The 22,031-nt window shown below is 27.4% G+C and overlaps 2 protein-coding genes across 3 annotated transcripts; one reads left to right on the top strand and one right to left on the bottom strand.

Annotated features, from left to right (window-relative positions):
• Positions 1-864: 864 nt before the first annotated feature.
• Positions 865-5,102, bottom strand: LOC145744147 (uncharacterized). 2 transcript variants are annotated; one of them, XM_082562262.1, is made up of 17 exons: positions 4,789-5,102; positions 4,603-4,708; positions 4,386-4,537; positions 4,161-4,320; positions 3,742-3,861; positions 3,534-3,683; positions 3,339-3,465; positions 3,106-3,193; positions 2,853-3,032; positions 2,555-2,774; positions 2,372-2,465; positions 2,198-2,305; positions 1,837-2,129; positions 1,601-1,685; positions 1,400-1,470; positions 1,243-1,320; positions 865-1,182 (listed from the first exon to the last, which is right to left on the bottom strand). In XM_082562262.1, exons 1-17 carry the CDS (start codon positions 4,963-4,965, stop codon positions 1,106-1,108), a joined length of 2,286 nt encoding a protein of 761 aa, XP_082418388.1. In that variant the 5' UTR covers positions 4,966-5,102; the 3' UTR covers positions 865-1,105. The 2 variants fall into 2 exon arrangements, with proteins under 2 accessions (XP_082418388.1, XP_082418390.1); XM_082562264.1 differs by having other exon boundaries at positions 1,400-1,440.
• A 4,893-nt stretch (positions 5,103-9,995) lies between these two features.
• Positions 9,996-21,425, top strand: LOC145742289 (receptor-type tyrosine-protein phosphatase T-like). Its single transcript, XM_082560073.1, has 35 exons — positions 9,996-10,099; positions 10,271-10,384; positions 11,390-11,503; positions 11,664-11,777; positions 12,037-12,199; positions 12,385-12,518; positions 13,177-13,397; positions 13,480-13,585; positions 13,656-13,807; positions 13,872-14,031; positions 14,092-14,223; positions 14,354-14,503; positions 14,589-14,721; positions 15,559-15,646; positions 15,704-15,883; positions 16,032-16,263; positions 16,383-16,479; positions 16,571-16,678; positions 16,760-17,019; positions 17,094-17,178; positions 17,310-17,410; positions 17,474-17,622; positions 17,927-18,026; positions 18,156-18,232; positions 18,306-18,440; positions 18,681-18,815; positions 19,006-19,142; positions 19,222-19,357; positions 19,564-19,667; positions 19,751-19,890; positions 19,993-20,069; positions 20,200-20,316; positions 20,384-20,524; positions 20,635-20,795; positions 21,033-21,425. Exons 1-35 carry the CDS (start codon positions 10,024-10,026, stop codon positions 21,241-21,243), a joined length of 4,740 nt encoding a protein of 1,579 aa, XP_082416199.1. The 5' UTR covers positions 9,996-10,023; the 3' UTR covers positions 21,244-21,425.
• Positions 21,426-22,031: the final 606 nt, after the last annotated feature.

Below are 22,031 nucleotides of genomic sequence, written 5' to 3'. Positions count from 1 at the left end.
GTTAAGGAAATGACTTGAAAAAACAACCCACATGTTAAAAAAAATATAAAAATACTTCTACAGGGAGATGGTGGGTGTGATAATTCCGCTGTTTTATTTAATTTAGACACTACTCAATTTACAAAACGTTGCAAAGATTAATTGCAGCCTATAAAAAACAGCGTTTTAAACAAAAGCATAAAAATATGTATTCACCTAAAATGCTAATGATTTCTTATAAATGTTTTAAAATAAATTTATATTTTATAAACATCAAGCATGCTTTATGAAATTATACGATTCATGTAACGTTAAATTAAAATACTAACATTTACGTTTCTAAGTTTTTTACCACTTTTACGCTTAAAAAATGTATATATATTTGTACTCCAACTACACCCTAATATATATTTCATAATCCGAACTTGTTAATTACTATATTTTGGTTTTTTAATTAATTTATATATACTAATAAACATCGTTGTTTTTGTTATATTTACGGTTTTTGTTTCTAACTTATTTTACGGATACAAATGAGCTGTTAAGTACATACTTTCCAATTATATGTATTCACATATGAACCATAAGTACGCATGTGTTTGCTTTTTTGTGTATATTTTATAAAGATTTAAACGCCTATAACAGCGTTATAAAAATACAAATAATTTGCAATTTATTTTAGCATTTCTTCGCCTTTTTCACATTTTTCCTTAAACTAAATTCTATGTCTGTCTTGCCTGCGTGTATTGATCAATCCTTTGTTTAAGCTTAAACAATCTGTGCTACATTTTTGTAGTCAAGTAGAAAAATAGCTAACAAAAAATTTGTTAAAATGTAGAATAGTATATTTCAAAAATAATAAGCAAAATTTATCTTAGCACACGATGACAATGTTTTGGATATATAAAAAAGGAACATAACTCTCAAGGTAAAATATTTAATTTCATTTTTTAACTTTGTAATCTTGAATTAATTTAACTGTTTAAGACTGTTAATTGCCCTGCTTTTTTATAAAATTTTTCAAAGTTTGTATTTATGTTAACTGAGTTTTTGGTAATTTTATTGTCGTTGGTTTTGCAAAGCTATACTGAGTTGATTTTTTACTCGCAATCTCCGTACAACAAGTTTACATTTCGTAAGCTGTTTCTTGTTTAGTTCGTTGTTCAAAGGCGATATTTTCGTATTGAGTGTGTTGTATTGGTTCTGCACACAATATAATATGTTGTTAATGTTTTAATAAATATTATAAGACAAAAAACTTACCTTCGTAATGTGATGATGGATTTTCTGTTTTTGTTTCCACGTTTTGATAATGGGCTGACACTATAACAGGTAGTGGCACTGCAAAAAATTAAAATTTAAACATTTAAGATATTTTTTTATTATGTTAATATTTGATAATAATATTATGACTTTTTACCGATATTGGAGTGAGTTTCTTCTGCGTTTGCTACCTGACCACTTTTAAAAATAAGAAAGTTTAGCGTTGTTCTGAAAAATAAGATAAAATCGACTTTTGCTATACTTATCTTAATTTAATAAATATTATCTGAAAACTTTAAAAAAAAATTTACGAGTTGTAAAGAAACCTACGTTGTGGCTTAGGCAATTTAAAACTTACCTTTTTTGATAAATAACTATTGCACACACGCTGGTTACAAGAATTAATAATCCCACGACTACCCCGGTCACTATACCGCTGGAACCTATTTAAAATTAACTTAAACATCATTTAATTAGAAAACAACTGTATAATGATGTAACTATTATAGATCAAACTCCTGTTATTTGTTTAAAATGTTTGTATTTAAAAAATCAGATTACTGAGTAGCAACTTAATTCGTTACTATAACTAACCTTTTGACGAATCAGATTTGAAGAGAAAGGGGTTAGAAATTGAACTTGTTGCATATAATATTGTTGGTATATCATTTGGGTTTTTACCACTAAGAGGCGTAGAGGTAATAACGTAATATTGGTACATAGACCCCGAAATTAAAGGTTGATTTTGTCCTCGTATTACCAAATTAATCTGACGTCGTCGACGGTTGGTTTCATTTGAGTTCGAGCAATGTGTTACGTCATTACTTGTGACGTCACAACAAGTGACGCGATTGTCTCCTAATTTAACACTTGAGTTGTTCGAAAATCTACAATTACGTATATTTAGGTTTAATATGTTACAGATATTTAAGTAGAGAATGTTATTATTTCGTACCTGGAATAGGCTAAGGCTACGTAACTGTTGTTGGCAAGACTGTTCGGGTCTTTTTGAATTGTAAAATTCTGTGTATTTTGAACTGATGTGACAATAACAAAAAAGCAACTAAAATTAACAAATAAAATAAATAGTTAAATGTTTTAAGTATTTGTTTAACAGAATTTTGCTTACGTCACTATTCCATTTCTTTCATTGACATTGTTTAATATTAAAGTTATTTGATAGTCAGCATTAATGTACTGAGGTAGTGTAATCGTTGATGGAACTAAAATAAAAGGAAACCGCATAAACTTTTATTTTTTGGCTTTAAGATTTCGGTGTTTATGTAATTTAAATATAATTGTAAATACCAACCTGTTTGTAGCGTTATGCATATTCCGGAAATAAAACCAGACCAATCTCTGACATCACATATACTATTGGCAACTGAGCCAACTTGAAATTTGTAGTCGGTATTTGGTTGAGTAAGATTAATTGTTAGGCTTGTTTGATCTATATACAATGTTGTTGTTTTAGCGCTAAAAGGAAATATGACATCACCTCGTTTCATGTTAGCTTCTTCGTAATAGCGTACCTTGAAATAATAACACAACTAAACCATGACACCTGATTCAGAATCTAAAAAAATAAATTATTTAAAATTGTAACTTACTTTGTAAAACTCTGCATTGTTCACTTGTTCATTTTTAATCCATGAAAAAGTACACAAATTTGTTGTTTTGTCATAATCTAAGCTCGTGTATTGGGGCGGACTTTGATTTATATTTAACGTTGTTGTTTTTGTGAATGTTTGAGAAATTGAATTTTGACAACCTTCGTACTGTGAAATGATCTAAAAAGTAAAAAAAAATTGTTGCCAATTTGTTTTATGGTTTTATTTGTTTATTTATAGTATTAGTTTAGACCTGAATCCAGTAAGTGTTGTTTGGAGTAACATTAGGGATCAAATAGTTAGTTACACCTTTATCCAAAATAACTGCTGTATTTAATGTTCTAAAATGAATATATAATTTAGGTAGCTTAACAAACAATCTTTTTAAAAAATTATTCGAGGTCTGATAAAAGTTATGTAATATACGTTGCATTAAATTAAAAAATTTACAATTTTATGAATAAAAAATTAAAGAATGTATATTACAAATCATTGTAGTTAAGTTTTTGTTGAAAATATGAAGCCCCTGGTAGAATTGCCCATGAAATATTCAACTTTGTTTCATCACAAACTACATTGTTAATTTCAATCGCAGGTTGAATCACATTATTGACTGAAATTAAAATGTGCCGCTTTTTACAAATGTTAGCATAAGTAAAATTAAATGTTGAAGGTAATTACCTTCACAAATTGCAGAGGCATTATGTGCGTATCCAACAAATTGTTTATTATGAAAACGAAGACAACCATCAGGGTGGGGTTGAGTACCCAGAAATTCCCAATTTGTAAAATAATCAACTGTTTGTGAAGAAATCCAATATGGTCTAACTCCTAAATTATACCTTAACATAATACTTTGTTATTACAAAATATTATTTAATTGATTTACCTAAAAATGAAATAGAAGTTTGACTTGGAAAAGTTGCTAAACTTCCACCTTGTTGTTTGCAGTAGTTAAAAGCCTGTTTACAATTTACTATCTTGTCGCCAAAAATCAGATTATTTTTGTCTGCAAATAATTGAGGAATTTTTACCTTATTTACTTTTATCCCTTATATAAAAACGACACGTTCTAAACAACAATAACGTAGGTTCTCCGACCCAATTTTGAACTACCCGTCACAGTTTTGGATTTTATTGATAAATATTCCCAAAATTTATTGGGCCAATAAGTTTATAACTTACTAGAAATTTTTATGACAGCCTATTTAAGAGCGTTACATTATGAAAGCAGCTGGTTCGAGAAGGACCTTAGAAGTTGGGGTCAAAAAATGTAATTAAGCTTATCGTTCTTATAAATACGCTTACCTTTATCAACAACAAATTGATCACTTGTTTCAAATGTAGAAATTATCGAATTCGAAGCAAAACATTTAAATCTCATTAACGAAACTTTTTTACAAGAGGTTCCAAACACAGTTAAAGTACTTTTCACTCGAAAACGTTCAGAAACAGTCGAGTTACTTATCTATTGAAAATTATACAAAACATTAGTTATGTGCATGTTGCTTTTAAAAACAATAATGACATTACCTTAAATTGACTTGTGGTTGAAATAGTTGTGTTGTCAACAAATCTCCATTCAATATTAGGTAAAGGATTTCCATCAAAGGCACATGTAAATTGAACATTGTTGTTAGATGGCAACACCAAGTAATTAAGTGGAACAACAATTTCCGGTGTTCCTTCAAATATATATTAGAAATTTACATATATGTATTTAGCTTCAAATTAAATACAGGTTGCATACCTGTAACATCAATTGTAAGAATTTTTGTAACTTGATATGTTTTTGGGTTCGATCCAATGTTGTTTGTTGCAACACAAACATATTCACCTGAATCTGAAAACTTGGCCTAAAATACAATTAGAGTTTTTCAATTTTTTAAATTAACACTGGAAATTTCCTATTTAAATATTTTGTTGTCTCACTTACATTTGAAATTGTTAAAGTTGTGTTTCGTTTTGTGGAAGTAGTAGAAAAAATTTGATAAACATTGTTTGTACTACTTGTTATATCAACTTCATTTTTTTTCCAAGTAACACTTGGTGATGGATTACCAGTTGAAGAACAACCAATTGAAGTTGGTTGAGTTTGTGATTTTGTTTCCATTATTTTAACGTTAGTTTGTGATATTATGATAGTTGCCGGAACTTTAAAAATAAAACCATAACATGTTAAAAAAAAATTAATAAATTATAGATTTTATATATTGTTTAAAAACATATGTTTATGTGACATTAGTTCTACATATTTTAATCTGTTGCGTTACATTACGTTTTTCCTACCATGAACAACAACTTTTGAGGTGTAGTTTATTTTAGCAATATTTCCACTACTTGGTGTAAACTCACATATTAGCAAATATGTACCAGAATTATCAGATTGAACATTTTTTATCATATGAGTCACATTTGAAGATCTAAAAATGATATTACTTTGTTTTTTTGTTAAGTTACAATATAGTACACCTACGTCTGTTGAAATGTTATAACATCCGATGTGAATATATTATTTCCCCCGAAGTTTAAGTAACAACGAACACTTTCTTCAAATTGTTAAGTCTTCACCTTTAATAACAGTATGTGAACTTGGGTAAATCACTTCAAACTGATCTAAACATAAAAATGACAGTTCAGAAATTTTGCAAAAATCTAATAGTTACTACAAGGTTAAAGTTTAATGTTTGTAAAGTAGTCTGAATTTAAAATTTTTTTAAACTGAAATTTTTTTAAACTGTAACGAGGAAAATTTTAATAATAAAAAAACGCAAATATTTTTTTTTCTATTTTATAACACATCGTAAAACATCTTTATTTTGACCATAATATATAAATTTTACCCTCATAAAATTTGTAAATAACATTAACTTACTTTGATCGCAATTTTTTCCTTGATAACCGAATATACAATTACATTTGTAATCATTAACTTTATCAATACAAGTTCCTTCATTTTGACATGGATTTGGTTGACATTCATTTATATCTAAAATGTTACAGAATTTTTTTTTCTATGTACCTTTCTTAAAATCATTTTTACTATAGCAATAGTAAGTCATCTGCTTTAATCAAACATTACCTGTTTGACATTGGTTTCCAGTATAACCAACAAAACACAAACACGCATAAGAGTTTATGCCATCGGTACATGTTCCACTATTTAAACATGGGTTTGGGTTACATTCATTTATATCTGCAAATAGTTTTATGTTTTATTGTAAAATTATTCAGTCAAAATTAAAGTCACACTTACTAAACTTAAAAAAGATGCAGTGTACATATTTACCAACTAAAAAAAAGCAATCGCTTTTAAATAAAGTTGGTTGTGTTTACCTTCACACCATTAAATAAAGCTTGGTATTCTTTAATTGAATAACATTAGCACACTTTTATGTATTTTTTAATAACTTATCATTAACTTTAACACAAGCGTTTCTGTATTGACATGGGTTTACATTTATTCAAGTCTTAAAAAATTATTAACTTGGTATTAAACAAGTTTTTTTTATATAAAGTATCAGATTGTTATGTTAAAAACTGTTAAAGCCATACAATTTTGGAAATTTATATTTAAAATATTGCATATTTAAAACGTGTTTACTTGTTTGACATTGGTTTCCAGTGTAACCGGCAGCACACGAACACGCATAAGAGTTTATACCATCGGTACATGTTCCACTATTTACACATGGGTTTCCGTTACACTCGTTTATATCTGTATTTAGATTTATATTTTATTAAAAAGTTTATATGTCGCTAAAATTTTTTATGAACATAATTAAAATTGTAATTTTTAAATATATTTACTTATTCAACTTTTTTTTTACCTGTTCGACATTGATTACCGGTATACCCAGGTATACAATTACAAGTATAACTATTAACACCATCTATACATGTTCCACCGTTGTAGCACAAGTTTACAGCACAGTCATCTATGTCTGTTATTACGAAAAAAAATATAAATTTGTTAAAAAACCTGACTACTAACTTAAACTTATTTCTTTAAACAAATTTTAAATTTGTATCAATTTTAATTTTGTTACTTGTATGACATGTTGATCCAGTATAACCAGAGTTTCCACAATCACAGCTAAACATATTAACTCCATCACGACATATTTGCCCATTACAGGGTGCTGACGCACATTCGTTTATGTCTAAAAAGTATGATATTGAAGATAAGTTTTGTTATCTATAAACGTTTAAACTTATTGCATAATACCGTCTTGAAATAAACAACATTATGCTTTGCCCTACTTATTCAACCTAACAAAAATTTTTAAAATTGGTAAAATATTCACCTGTTTGACACCGGATCCCATTATAACCAGGTTTACAACTACAAGTATAAGTAGTAAGACCATCAATACATGTTCCACCGTTATGGCATGAGTTTACAGAACAGTCATTTATGTCTGTTAATTAAAAAAAATTATAACTATGTTAGAAAATCTGACTACTAACTAAAATTTATTTCTTTAATGAATATTTGAAATTGTGTCAATTTATTTTTTTTACTTATATGACATGTTGTTCCAGTATAACCAGAATTTCCACAATCACAGCTAAACATATTAACTCCATCACGACATGTTTGCCCATTACAGGGTGATGATGCACATTCGTTCATGTCTAAAAAGTATGATATTAAAGATAAGTTTCGTTATTTATAAATGTTTAAAATCATTTTATAAAGCCTTTATTTAATTTATTACGTTAATTTTTAATATTATCGTCTTAAAATAAACAACATTATGCTTTTATTATTTTGCGTGAAAAAACTTTTAATCAAGTTATAAAAAACTTGCAATACTTTTTTTAAACAATCAATGTAACAATTTATAGTTAAATTAATAATTTTAAGCAATGGATACTAACAATTTAAAAATATTGTTTTAATTTTACTTAATAAGCATGTTGCACCATTTAAACCAAATTTACAGTAAGGTTTTTATTTTTGATTGACAGTGTAACTTATTTATATTTTTACAAATAATTAATACATATTCCTAAAATTGTTTTACTTACTAATTGAGCATGTAGTTCCAGTATAACCAGGTGTACATGAACATGAATAAGAATTGACTTGATTTACGCAAGTTGAATTTACACATGGGTTGGATAAACATTCGTTTATATCTGTTGAAATGCAATATAAAAATATATCAAATAATATTAATAATACATTTTACATTATTTAATGTTTAGCAACATCTATGTCCCATTATGCAATTTTTTTTATGCTTATATTTTTTTTAGTTGATTTTTTATAGTGCTTACCATTTTGACATTGATTTCCGGTATAACCTGATATACAGTCACAAGTATAACTGTTAACACCATCAATACACGTCCCACCGTTATTACATGGGTTTGTAACACAATCATCAATATCTGTTAAAAAGGGGTTATTTTTAATATAATAAAAAAAAGTTGTTGTAATTACTATTTACTATACTTGTTTTACAGTATTTAATATGTTAATATCCATTAGTGGAAATTAAGACTATTTAAAATATAATTTCGTTATAAATTTTTTTTTATATTTAAAAAAATTGTATCATTATGTTAGATAAACAAAATCTTCAGTAAATTATGATCTTACATAAAACATAATTTTGATATTAGGCTAAATATTAAAAATCGCAAACTTTGTAAGGAATCACATCATTTTATTACATTACTAACTATTTGCTTTCAAACACAGTCAAAAAAATAAGCTTAAAAGGGTATATAAACACATCACACCCAACCACAATGTAAAAACGTATTTTTACAGTAAAATCAGATTTTGTAACAAATATTTACCTTCTGAGCAAGTCGGCCCTGTATAACCTTCATTACATGAACAAACAAAACCTCCAGAAGCAGTTGAACAAACACCTGCGTTATTACATGGGTTCGACTGACAAGGCCCGGTGTCTGTAATTTTATATTTTTGTACTTAAGACCTAACTAATATGCAATGACTTAAGGTATAAGCTTTTTCGTATTAATTTAAGTTTAACTGTGGTTAATACAAATCACGACGGCAAACAAAAAATGTTAAAAAAAATGTATACTTACTAACAGCATTTATACTTACTAACAGCATTAGTTGTTAATACGTTATTCTCATAAAGAATAACAATAATCAAAATAATACAATAACTTAACTTCATTTCTTTATATATTTTTATTAAATTAGTTTTTACCAACAAAGGTTATAAAAATACATGCTGAGTTAATTAAAAAATGTTTTAGAAATATTATCCACATATTTATAATATATTATTTTATATATAAAGTATTAATTTAAGTTTTTAATTTATACCTAACTAATATTAAGTTGCGTTATAAACTTAGTAAAATAAATCCTAACCAGACATAGATTGTATAGCCCACACGTTTAAGGAATTTCATATCATCAAATATCAAAACAAAGAGATTGCCTACTTTATACTGTTGTAATGACATGGGGTTTTTAATTTAGTGAGCAATAAATGTTGGAGATCTTTTTTAATAAATGTTTTTTTTCATAAGTAAAACTAATTTTACAACCCAACACATTATTAAAACCAATATATTCAAAATTAAGCCAAAAAAATGCTTTTTGTTACTTTTATTAAAGTCCGGACGTTTTAAAATAAGCCAGGTTAAGCAATAGAGTCGATATTGGTACGCTTTTATTTTATTAACCCATATTATAAATTATGTCTTGTGGTTTTAGTATTATTGATTTGTTTTATATCACTTTATACCAGTTATTATACTGTCAATATTAGTAGCACTGATATATCAGGAAACAACCACACGGAAATGCTGCTCGCTGTAGGGCCTCCTTTAAAAATATTTACAGGTAGTAAGCTATTTTTTAAACCAAAAATTTGCATTGCGTGGTGTTACTCATCCTTTGTTAAGCTGGTATAACCTATTTTTATTTTTATATTATAATTTGTTGTTGTTAGTAGAAAAGTTATATAATATTTTAAGTTATACTTTGTTTAAGATACATACATGTGTTTTAGAATTTTTTTTTGTATTTATATATAATCAATTTATAAATAAAAAATTATATAGATGGTGTTTCCCATATTTTTATGAGAAACTTTAAAATATATTTATTACATGAAGTTGAGTTTATACATTTAAGCAATATACATATGTAATAAATATTAATAAACTAATGGAGTTACGTTATCGACTTTTTTTGGTAATTGTTATTTTCTATGAAAACGATGTATCAACAACCAACGCTGTTAGTAAGTTAAAAACAAAACTATTATCTTAACTTTTAATTTTCCTTTATTTAAATATAACAATTTTGGTTTGTTTTTTTACTTTTTAAAATATCATATGTGTGAAAAGGTTAAACGTTAAGCCTTCGCTTATTAGGTTTATTACATAATCAGTAATAAATAATTTATTAACAGACACCGGGCCTTGTCGGTCAGGACCATGTAATAACGCAGGTGTTTGTTCAACTACTCCTGGAGGTTTTGTTTGCTCATGTAATGCAGGTTATACAGGAGAAACTTGTTCAATAGGTAAGAATACTTTTTAATGGAGGTGTTATTATTCCTCGTGGACGTAATATTTATAAACATTAATAAGAAAAGAAAAGCTTATCATTCAGGAACAAATTTCTAAACTAAAATTGTAATTATGTTTGGCGTCTTATCGCAATTACAACCTTTTACAATGTAGCTCTTATTAATGCGAGCTACTCTTATTAAATTAAAACTAAAATTGTAAAAGCTATAAACTTGGATTTTGAATTTTAAATCTTTAATTTTTAAATCGTCGTTTATAAAGTAAAAATTAATTATATTTTTGAATAATTTTTAAAAATTATTTTATGAAAATCTATGAAAATTTTTTATGTGTTATCAAAATATATTTTTTCGCTATTTGGTTTGCTAATGATTAGTTTTTGCGTTAAAGTTTAAACAAAAAGTGTCATTTATCAATTCGAAGCGGGATGAATGATGCGATTAGTCTCCCATCACTTTTATAAACGTTTAAATCGATTAAATTAATTGAATAATATATAATTTGGCAAAGGTGTACTAAATAATGTTAATGCAGTTAATTTACCAATCATGTTATCAAATATTTTATTTTTTTTTTAAATTATTACTTAAAATTTTTTGTTGTTGAGGTAGTATATTTAATTATTCAAAAATTAAATATTTTTAATTTTTATTTTAAAATTGGTTAATTAATCGCCTAAACGCTATAAAATACGGCTTAAAACACTAATTTACGTACGTTTGTCAGAAATAGCAAATTTACTACTATTTGTTTTAAAGAGACTCATTTTTTTTTATTTTAAAGGCCTACTTGGACATACGTACGAAAATTAAGTTTAAGCTTTACTATTATATTCTTGTTTATATTATTGTTTGTTGAAATATATAATTTGGCAAAAAAACAATATCGTTCAATTTTTTAAAATTTTATAAATTTTTTTTTATTTTGTTCTCTCTTTATAAATATCTATTTTGTTTTTTTAACGACATTAGTAAGTATGTTAAAAAACGTATTTTCAGATATGAACGAATGTGCATCATCACCCTGTCATGGGCAAACATGTCGTGATGGAGTTAACATGTTTACCTGTGATTGTATAAACTCGGGCTATACTGGAGAATTATGCGAAATTAGTAACTTTACAAAATATTTTTTATATTTATAAAAAAATTTAAAGGTTGTTAATTTAACACGGTAAATTTGTTATTTTTAAAAATTTAAATTCTGTTTATATAAACAATATAATTTGCACAATGAATTGATATGGGTTAAAATAACGTTTATTAACATTAGATATAAATGAGTGCCAGCCAAACCCTTGTCAAAATGGAGGAACTTGTAGTGATGGAGTTAATGATTACATATGTAGTTGTTCGATTGGATATGAAGGAAAAAATTGCGAAAAGAGTAAGATATATTTTGATATTTATCATTATAACAATAAGGATTAATTTGAGATATAATTTTTTAAGAAAAGGGTTTAAGCGCCAAACATAAAATTCATTTTAATTAATATTTTTTTATTGCAGGCGATTTTTTTTAAATACGCACATTTCACATTACTTTATTCTCTTTATATACTGTGAATTAATATGACTATAACGTTTAAATAAGGATTATTTATTGTGAATTTAAAATAATCGTCAGCTTTCTAATTTTGTTATAGTTCAATTTAAAGTGGTTTACCCGAGCTCACAAACTATTATTCAGGGTCAAGACCTAACAATATGGTTTAAGGTCTTTGTTTATGCTAGGGAAAGCGTTCGTTGTTACTTAAACTTTGACGGAAAAAATATATTTACATCTAATGTTATAGCATTTGAACAGAGGTAGATAAACTTGATTTTTTATTATTAATAAATTAATATCATTTTAATAAAAAATAAATTAATATCATTTTAATAAAAAATAAATTAATATCATTTTAATAAAAAATAAATTAATATTATTTTAATAAAAAATAAATTAATATCATTTTAATAAAAGCAATAAAAAATAATAATAATGTGTTTAGATCTTTAAATGTTACCCACGTAATTAAAGACGTTGATTCTGGTAGTGCTGATAGCTATTCACTTAGATGTGAATTTACATCAACTAGTGAAGATGTTGCTCAAGTAAACTACAAATTAGATGTTGTTGTTCATGGTAAGTACAGAACATTTTGGCGCCTCTTGTTAGTTTTAACGTTGATAATTTTCGTTTTTTGCGTATACCCACATATTTTAGATAAAAGTTAAGTACAATATTTTATCATGATTTTTTTTACCAATGTCTTAAATTTTATAAAAAAGATCACTTTACAAAACTTGCATTAAATACGTCCCTATTTAGATATTTTCACATAAAACACAAGAAGTATAAAGCCTACCATACTTTATAAAAACCATGGTTGCTTAAACTGGCTGATTGCCAGTCTCTGAAAGGAAATGTGAAATCGCCTAACTTTACTGCAAGTGTTAGAAAGAGTATTTAAAACGATAATCTAATAGAGTTATAACAAAACGTTTTAATTTGTATTTAAAATAAAGTTTTGAATCATGATTGTGACTTATGTAACGAATTTGCCATTTTCTTGTTTACGCTAAGTGCTACCTGTAGTCACGTGTTTAGACCTTAAAGTCACATGTTTACACCGTATTAACTGTATTTGATTGTAGTGGATCAAAGTATTTATGATACGAGTTAATGGGGATTGTACGAAACTTTCCGCTATAAAGTACTAATAAATGTACAACCGCCCATTATACAAAATCTATAAGGTAATTTACGTTACGCTAATTACATCACATGCATTGTTTTACAGTTCCTGCAACAATAGAAATATCTCAAGCAAGCGTAAACGTAACAAGAACTTTATCACGAACTCAACCAACTACAATTGTTTGTTCCTCATCTGGTTATCCACTACCAAGTGTTACTTGGAAAAAAGGGGGAGTTGACATAACAAGGAACACAAACGATGTATATCAAATTTATTCTCCTACATACCCAATACAGGCAACAACTTTAATGATTTCAAATAGGGTAAAAGCATAAACATTTTAAAACATAATTTTATAAGCAATTTTGATAGAACATTAAATTTTAATGTACTTTTACATTGTAGGCTCAATTTACTGATTCAGGTGTATACAATTGTGATGCTTCAAATGTTATCGGATCGACCATGGCAGTATATCAAGTTACTCAAAACACAACTGTGGTGGTGTTGGGTATGCGAGTATAAGTAAAAATATTAACTATGTTATTTAAATGACTAGCTAAATAAATATTTTTCGTTAGGAATACCGGAAATTGTTGTTCCACTTAATTACTTGGGTTTTCCGTCTAACAACAAAGTTCAATTTACATGTGCCTTTGATGGCAATCCTTTAGCTAATATTGAATGGAGATTTGTTGACAACACAACTATACCTCGCACAAGTCAATTTAAGGTAAATATTTTTTTACATTTCACAACAATTTTGGTTAAATAAAATTGTGTTTGAATTTTATTAGATATTTCATAAAAAAAATTCTGAGATGTATCGAGTAGAAAGTACTTTAACTGTTTATGGAACATCTTGTAAAGAAGTTGCTTTAACGAGATATAGATGTTTTGCTTCAAACTCTTTAACTTCGACATTTATACAGAGTGAACAATTTGTTATTAACAAAGGTGAGATGTGAATTTTTTTTTATTAGGCACATTTTAGTAAAATTTTTATGTGAATTGCAGACACCAGTAATTTAATTTTTGGGAAAGAAAGGTTAAGTTGTAAAGAGGCTTCAAACTACTGCAAACAACAAGGTGGAAGTTTAGCAGTTTTTTCAAGTCAATCTTCTTTGGTATCATCCTCAACATCTATAGGTAATTAATTAATTTTATATTAAATTAATAGTTTAAAGTAGCATGTTATATAAAATATAAAAATTCAACACTTTAAAGTTATATTAAATAAGGTAAAAATAGTAGTGTAACATTGAAATGTATAATTTAGGAGCCGGACCATTTTGGATTTCTTCACAAACAGTTGAATATTTTACAAATTGGAGATATCCTGGTACTCAACCCCACCCTGATGGTTGTCTTCGTATTTATTTAAAGAAATTTGTTGGATATGCATATAATGCCTATGTAATTTGTGAAGGTAAATATACTTACCGTTTATATTTTTCCTTAACAACGTTGTCGATAACGTACGAATAATAAATAATAAACACAATATTTGTTAGTGGAAAATGTGATTGAACCAGAAATAAAAGTTAAAAGTGAAGTTTGTGATGGAACTAAACTAAATATTTCGTGGTCCATTATACCAGGAGCTTCATCTTTTCAACATAAACTTATTTATCAAGATTTATTCGGGTAAAAAGCTATTAAAAATAAAATTAGTTTGTATGTAATTTATATTTTTTGTATATACTTTAATTTTATTATAATCAAAAAACTAATGCATTTTTTATTAAAATTTTTTTTTTAGTTTAAAGATATAATTTAAACACTAAATGTTCATTGCAAAAATGTTGGTAATTGTAGGGTTTATCCAACCTTACCCCACGTGACCAACAATAGGTTGATCGGAGAATAAAATACGCCCCCTGATCACAGATTGATTCCAGTTAATATAAAAATAATGCCAATAACGGGCCCAGAATTGCAACTGTCTAACTCGACTGAAACAACAATTGAAATACTCTAAAATGTATTCAAATTCAGTACATAAGAAAAACAATTAACAAAAACAATACTGGCCTAACACTTACAAATCGATATTACTTTTAACAAAAACTAACTAAAGACCATTTATGAATTATTAGAACAGAGCGAATCGTATTCTAAAATATATGACGTACTAAAAATAACTCCGAAATCATTCCAAGTTGCCACACAAAAAATATAACACAAAAAAAGCGAAACACAAATCACGTGATTTCCTAAGAACGTTGGAAAACGGAAAAAACTTAAATGACCAGGCGATAAGGCGATACAAAAAAGAAACGCACAAAGGCGGCTAATGGTGTCCAACTGAGTGTAAAATTGCATTTAAAATTAATGGAAAATATAAATTGTTTTTTCATATAAATGGACTTAACAGTAATAATTTCAACTATTTAAAAACTTTTGGTGTTTTGTTAGTTTTAACATTTGTAACTGTTTATAACATTCTATTATTGCGGATTTATTTAAGTTTTTTTACTTTAGCACATCAAAAAAGACAATCTTGACAGATGTTAAAGTTGCAAATTATTTGGTTTCTGATTTACGGCCAGATAGTATTTATCAAATACAGGTTTGTACTATATTTTTGTAGTAAATATTTACGTTAAAACAATTTTAACATGTACAGGTTATTCCACAACTTGAAGGTTGTCAAAATTCAGTTTCACAAACATATACATATGCAACTACGTCTAATTTAAAGTTAAGTCCGCCATTTAACCCCAAATTGACTTACAACCCATCTGTACAAACTTGTACTCTAACTTGGACAAAACCAAAATTTTACAATTTTACAGGATTATATCAGGTATGAAAATTTATTAGGTGTTAGGTATATAAAAAATAAACAAGCTGTAAAAATTATATTTTAAATTGCTAAAACTACCTTTATTTTTGATGTACTAATGATTCCAAAACAGGCTTATTTAAAAGTTTAAGTTGGATGTATTTTTCAGGTGCGTTACTATGAGGAAGTAAACATAAAACGCAATGACGTAACGTTTCCTACTAGTCAAGCTATTACAGCAGTTTTGCCGTTAAATCAAACTAGTTTTACAATCACAATAACCAAACCAAATACTGACTACACATTTCAAGTTGGAGCAGTTGCTATTAGTCCGTGCGAAAATAGAGTGCCAAAAAGTTTTTCTGAACACTTGATTGGGATCTGCATTACGTTATCAGAAGGTGTGTTACCAAGTTACTTCATAAATCGTTAAACAACTTATTTTAAAATAACTCCTACAATTGTTATATGTTTATTATTTAGAAAACGTTAATTAAGATTCACTTTTTAATACTTTTAGCGCCAATAAATGTCAATGTTCCTACTGAATCTTCTATAACCAACAATCAAGTAACTTTAACCTTAGAAAGTTCTAACGAAAGAAATGGAGCAATAAGGTAAGTTGACAAGTTGTAAAATTTTTCTGTTTTTTGTTTTAATCACAATTGTAATGAAACTAAATTGACTACATTTTTTTTTTATTTTTAGCTGTTATTTTGTAATAGTTAAACAAGGGCAAACAAACAAAAGTTATAAGACTAAGGACAATCCAAACGATATCTCAGATGATAGTTATATTGCCTTGGCTCTAGCAGGGTAATAAAATAAAATGTATTTTAATTTAAAAGATTATACATTTTTTTATCAAGAAATGAAACATATTTATTTACTTTGTAGATTTTCTGAAACCATTGAAATAGTTTTAGGAGATAACACAGATACATGCTGTGGTGTCAATGGTGAAACCACGTCCTGTAATAACGAAACAAAACGTAAGCGACGGCAGTCCAACCCGGTAATAAGAGGACAGAATCGACCTTTGACCCAAGGTTCTACATATCAATACTACGTCATTACTGCGACAGCTGTTGGTGATGGAACTATTGACTATAGAAGCAGTCCCATATCTGAACCCATAATTTTACCGTTAGAAAAAGGTAATTTTTTTAATCTCGTTTAAAAAAAATACTTTAGTGCACTTAATTATTTTAAATTTAATCATATTTAACAGAAGGCAACAACACGGGCTTAATAATCGGAGTTGTGATTGCTGCTGTGTTGATATTCATTATATTTGGAATTGTATTTTTTCAAAGGTGAGATTAAAAATAATTAACATAAGTAATATTCGATCAATTTTAATTAAGTTTTTTATTGTTAATTTTATTTATGTTTAATTACAAGAACCATTTTTGAATTCTTTGTTTAAGATGTATATTTATTTTAGAAATAAAATACAAGGTTATTTTATGAAACAAAAATCAGCAACACCAAATACCCATGAATACGGGGGACCAATTTCTATGGGTGGTATTATTGATCACAGAGGTAAACTGTCAGTTTAAAAACACAATCATACAATTCACTAAATATATTCTTATTTTTTCATAGAAAGCCAGGAGCTTGTAAATGCTGATATCTATGAAAACGTTGATCGTGTTGATCAATTCCAATCTTATGTAATACAGGCTAGTGATCTCATTACAGTTTATAACTTTAAACGTGAACAAGAAGACAAAGAATTTGTAAAAGAATTCAAGGTAACTTATAGTTTTTTAAAAAATTTTAATGTACAAATTGTGCTAATAAATAAATATTTTTTTGTAAAGCAAAACAAACTGGCCGGGGCCTATTTCAGTGAGTAGATTGTTGTACCTTGTTGGTACCTTATGCTGTAAATTATTGACACAAGACAATATAATACTATCACACTAAGATTATTTAAAGCAATATTTTAAACGAGGCAAACATATAATAGCAAGTTGTATTAGTAAGGGGGTAGCTTAAATATATTTAAAAAAAATTTTTGTTATGTTAGTTTATTGTTTTATACGTTATTTTTAGACGGATTTGCCTGAGGTGCTCTCTAACTCTAAAGTAACAAACGTGGTTGCAAGAACGGAGGAAAATATAGCAAAAAATCGATATAAAAATATAAGTCCAAGTAAGATCTTATTTTTAATCGAAATATTAAAGTAATGTTTACACGATCTTTAAAACACTCAATCATAACGACAATTTAAGATTTTTTTAATAAAAAGTATCATTTTTTTGTTGAATGGTTTATAAAAAGGTGATATTTCTCGAGTTGTGTTGCAAAAGATTGGGGGAGATTCTCATTCAGACTACATTAATGCATCGTACATCGACGTAAGTTATGTAAATCCCATTTTACTATATTTTTTATATTGTACAAGATACTTATAGTTTATTTATAATAAAGGGCGCCAATAAGGCAAAGAAATTCATAGCAGCTCAAGGACCTAAAGATAATACCGTAAACGATTTTTGGAGAATGATACTGGAAAATAATTGCAATGTTATAGTTATGCTAGCGCTAGTTAGAGAAAATGAAAAGGTAAAAAATATATTAATAAATGAAATTCGCCTCGATATGTCATTTTTTAAAATTTAACTTTTGTCAATTGTTGAAGATAAATACAAATTGTACAAATTTTAATTGTTGCATGTACCTTGAAAATCAAGACTGCTGCACTTTTGCTCTAGACTTTGTTGGTTATCACTATAGTGCTTCGCTATAATAGATTATAATAGAACAAATCGTTATAATAGATTGATTAAGACCTATTACTTTAAGGATAAATGTGCCAAATATTGGCCTGATCTCGGGGAGAAAGTAACTTATGGTTTAATAATAATCAAGTCAGTTGTTGAAGTCAATGTTGGAGAATATACAAAGAGAACATTTAAAATTTCACTAAAGGAATCTAAAGTAAGATTTTTTGAAAATTAAATTAAATATTTCAAATTTTGAGGGATACCGATTTTTAAGTTTAAAAGTATATTATATACATGAAGTGATCTTTATATATATGTTGGTATTTTTTTATTTTTAATATATCTATTGTATCAGGTTTAAACCTATTTCATGTAATATATTTTTTGTTACATTGCTCTTTTAGAAAACCATGGCTGTTGAACAATTTCAATATCTGTCCTGGCCAGATCACGGTATACCAGACACAACATCTACTCTGATAAGATTACACCGAGCTGTTGTACAAATGTCTGTATCTGGACCTATAGTTGTTCACTGCAGGTTTTTTGTTTGTTTTGATAAATTTAAAAATTTTTAAAGCATAAATAAAACTGTTTTATTAAAAATATGTGATTGTTAGTGCTGGAGTAGGAAGAACTGGAACGTTTATCGGGCTTGATTTATTACAAGAAGAATTGCAAAAAACTAATAGCGTTAATGTGTTTAAATGTGTTCATGATATGAGGCTGAACAGAACCGACATGGTGCAATCAGTGGTAATTAAACATTAACTAAATCACTTTTTAAAATATTTTCTAGTCGCCATGCAAAATAAATTGTTTAACAGATCTGTTTAAAACGTGTTATAAATTTTAACATAAGGATTCAACATATTAGACAAACCCTTTAACAAACAATTTTTTTGTTTGTGCATTAAAAGTTTTTATTCCAATTCAATCCAAGTTTTACAATTTTTATGTAGGGACAATACATGATGTTGCATAAAATGCTGGCAGAAATAGCAACTTTCGGAAATACTGAGATTGGTGCACAAAACTTTAGTGACCATTTGGCAATGTTAAAAAAGTATTTTGAAATATAAAATTTAAACATTGTTTAACTTTTAAAGATTTTTTATAAAGATACTAACGCAGCATTCATATTTATAGGGTATCTCAAGAAAGAGATAGGACCATCGTTCAAACTGAGTTTAAAAACCTGTCTTGTATACCACCATCATTTACGGAAACAAAACGAGCTTATCAAGAAACAAATAAGATAGTTTACAAAAAATCGTCGATTATACCATGTGCGTGTAAAAAAAAATTGGCATAAATTTTTGCTTACATTTATTTAAATACATTTAAACACTGACTGACATTTAAATATAACTTATACATTTTAAATGTAGATGACCACAACGTGCCTTCAGTTAATATGTGCGATGACCTCGGAGTACCAATGTACCTTAATGCGTCAACAATTAAGGCAAGAATATGTCGTTGATTCATTTTTTAAGTAGGCCTATAATTTATAAAAAAATGAATTTTATCCTAATATAGTTTTATTTCTAAAATTATACCACCGAGCTTTTATGTTAAAAATTGTCATGTTACAGGCATATGCTAACGGATATTACTACATTGTCGCTGAAGATCCTCTCCCGAACAGAGTTGAATTGTTTTTGAGATGTATAATCGACAACCGAATAAGCTGTGTTGTTATGTTGGCTGAGGTATTTCTATGGTTTATTAAGAAAACAATTAGTAATTGTCTTTTAAATCATTTGTACATTTTTTTAGTCTGATTCATCTTGTGTTAAATATTGGGCAAAAGATTTGGAATCTATTAAATTCAATGACGTTACAGTCCACACTGTTTCGACTACCAACAACCCAGAATATATCGAACGAACCTTGGAAATTTCACTTGAGGGTGTACCGGTAAGATTTATTTTTTCTTTCGTTAAAAAGTTTATAATAGTCATTTACAATATTTTTTTACATTTGTTACTTTTTTACAACTTGGTAAATAATTTTTTTTCACAATTTAGGAAACACACACAGTTCAACAGATTTCGTACACAAAATGGAAAAAGGAAAATGGGCCACCCGACTGTTCAACTGCCCTGGAAATTTTGTCTAAAGTCGAAGCGTTTTTGCCAAAAGCTGTTCCAGCAAAGGGAAAGAAACACATTGCATTGTATCATTGCAGGTAATTTTTTGCTATTATAAAATCGAGCTTCTTTAGTTAGATGTTATAATTAAATAGGGTCACATTTTATTTAAAAAATAATTGTATTATTGTTAAATGCGACTTGCGTATGAAACCTCGATAATTCCACTTTTCTAGGTTTTCACGTTAAATAAAATCTTAACATTGTTATGGAATTGCATTACGGGACGAAAACCTAGCAAAATAAATAAATTAAAACTTATATTTTATCGTCAGTGACGGATCGGATAAATGTGGCACAATGTGCGCGATTTCGAATCTTTTGGACCGGCTCAAAAACGAGAACAAAGTCGATGTATTTCGAACAATTAAGGACCTGAGAGACGCGAGAGAGAACATGGTTGGCAGTGAAACGAATTACGAGTTTTGCTACAAAGTAATTTCTCAGTATATTCAATCGTTCGATCTCTACGGAAATTTCAAGTAACAATGGTGTTCTGTTTATTCACCGTTTTGCTGATTTTAGTTCACAAAAAAAAACTTTGCACATTTTTTGCATTTCGTTTTTTAAGACGATATTGTTTCGGTCTTATAATCATGATCAATTTTTTGTGCAATTGTTTACAGACATTGTTTTTTTGCACTTTCATCATGCATGTTATATAGCGATTTTTATATAGAAGTCTATATATATATATATATATATATATATATATATCATAAATATTAACAATGTGTTACCAAACAAAACAAAACCAAAATTAAAAAATAAATACATTATATGCTGTACAAAGTTAATAAATTAATGGTAACAACCCACATGTTGCAAAAATTTATTAAAAATATATATTATTTATTAACGGGTATGTTAAGTTTAATGTTTTTTGATTAGGAGAATACCTAACTTGCTAATTACTATTATGTTGTTTTTTTATTAATATATATTTACCGATAGACAATATATATTGTTCTTGTTATATTGACGAATTTCGTATCTAATTACTTTTACCGATACCAAATTTAAAAAAAATTGTTGAGTGCATACTTTCCAACTATATTTATTAACATATAAACCAAAAATGTGGGTGTCTTTGTTGCATTTTGTTAAGCTTTAAACGCCCTTTGCAGCGTGATTAAACAAAGAATTTTAAATTTATTTTAGCTTTTCTTTGCGCTTTCACATTTTTCCTTAAGCTAAATTCTATGCCAGTCTTGCCTATTGCTCAATTCTTTGTTTAAGCTTAAACAATCTGTGCTACATCTCTGTAGTCAAGT

Source organism: Corella eumyota, chromosome 2 (assembly GCF_963082875.1).
Source record: "Corella eumyota chromosome 2, kaCorEumy4.1, whole genome shotgun sequence".
In the NCBI taxonomy this organism is placed as follows: Eukaryota; Metazoa; Chordata; class Ascidiacea; order Phlebobranchia; family Corellidae; genus Corella; species Corella eumyota.
The sequence above is the reverse complement of the archived record's forward strand: the minus strand, read 5'-3'. Positions and strand labels throughout refer to the sequence as shown.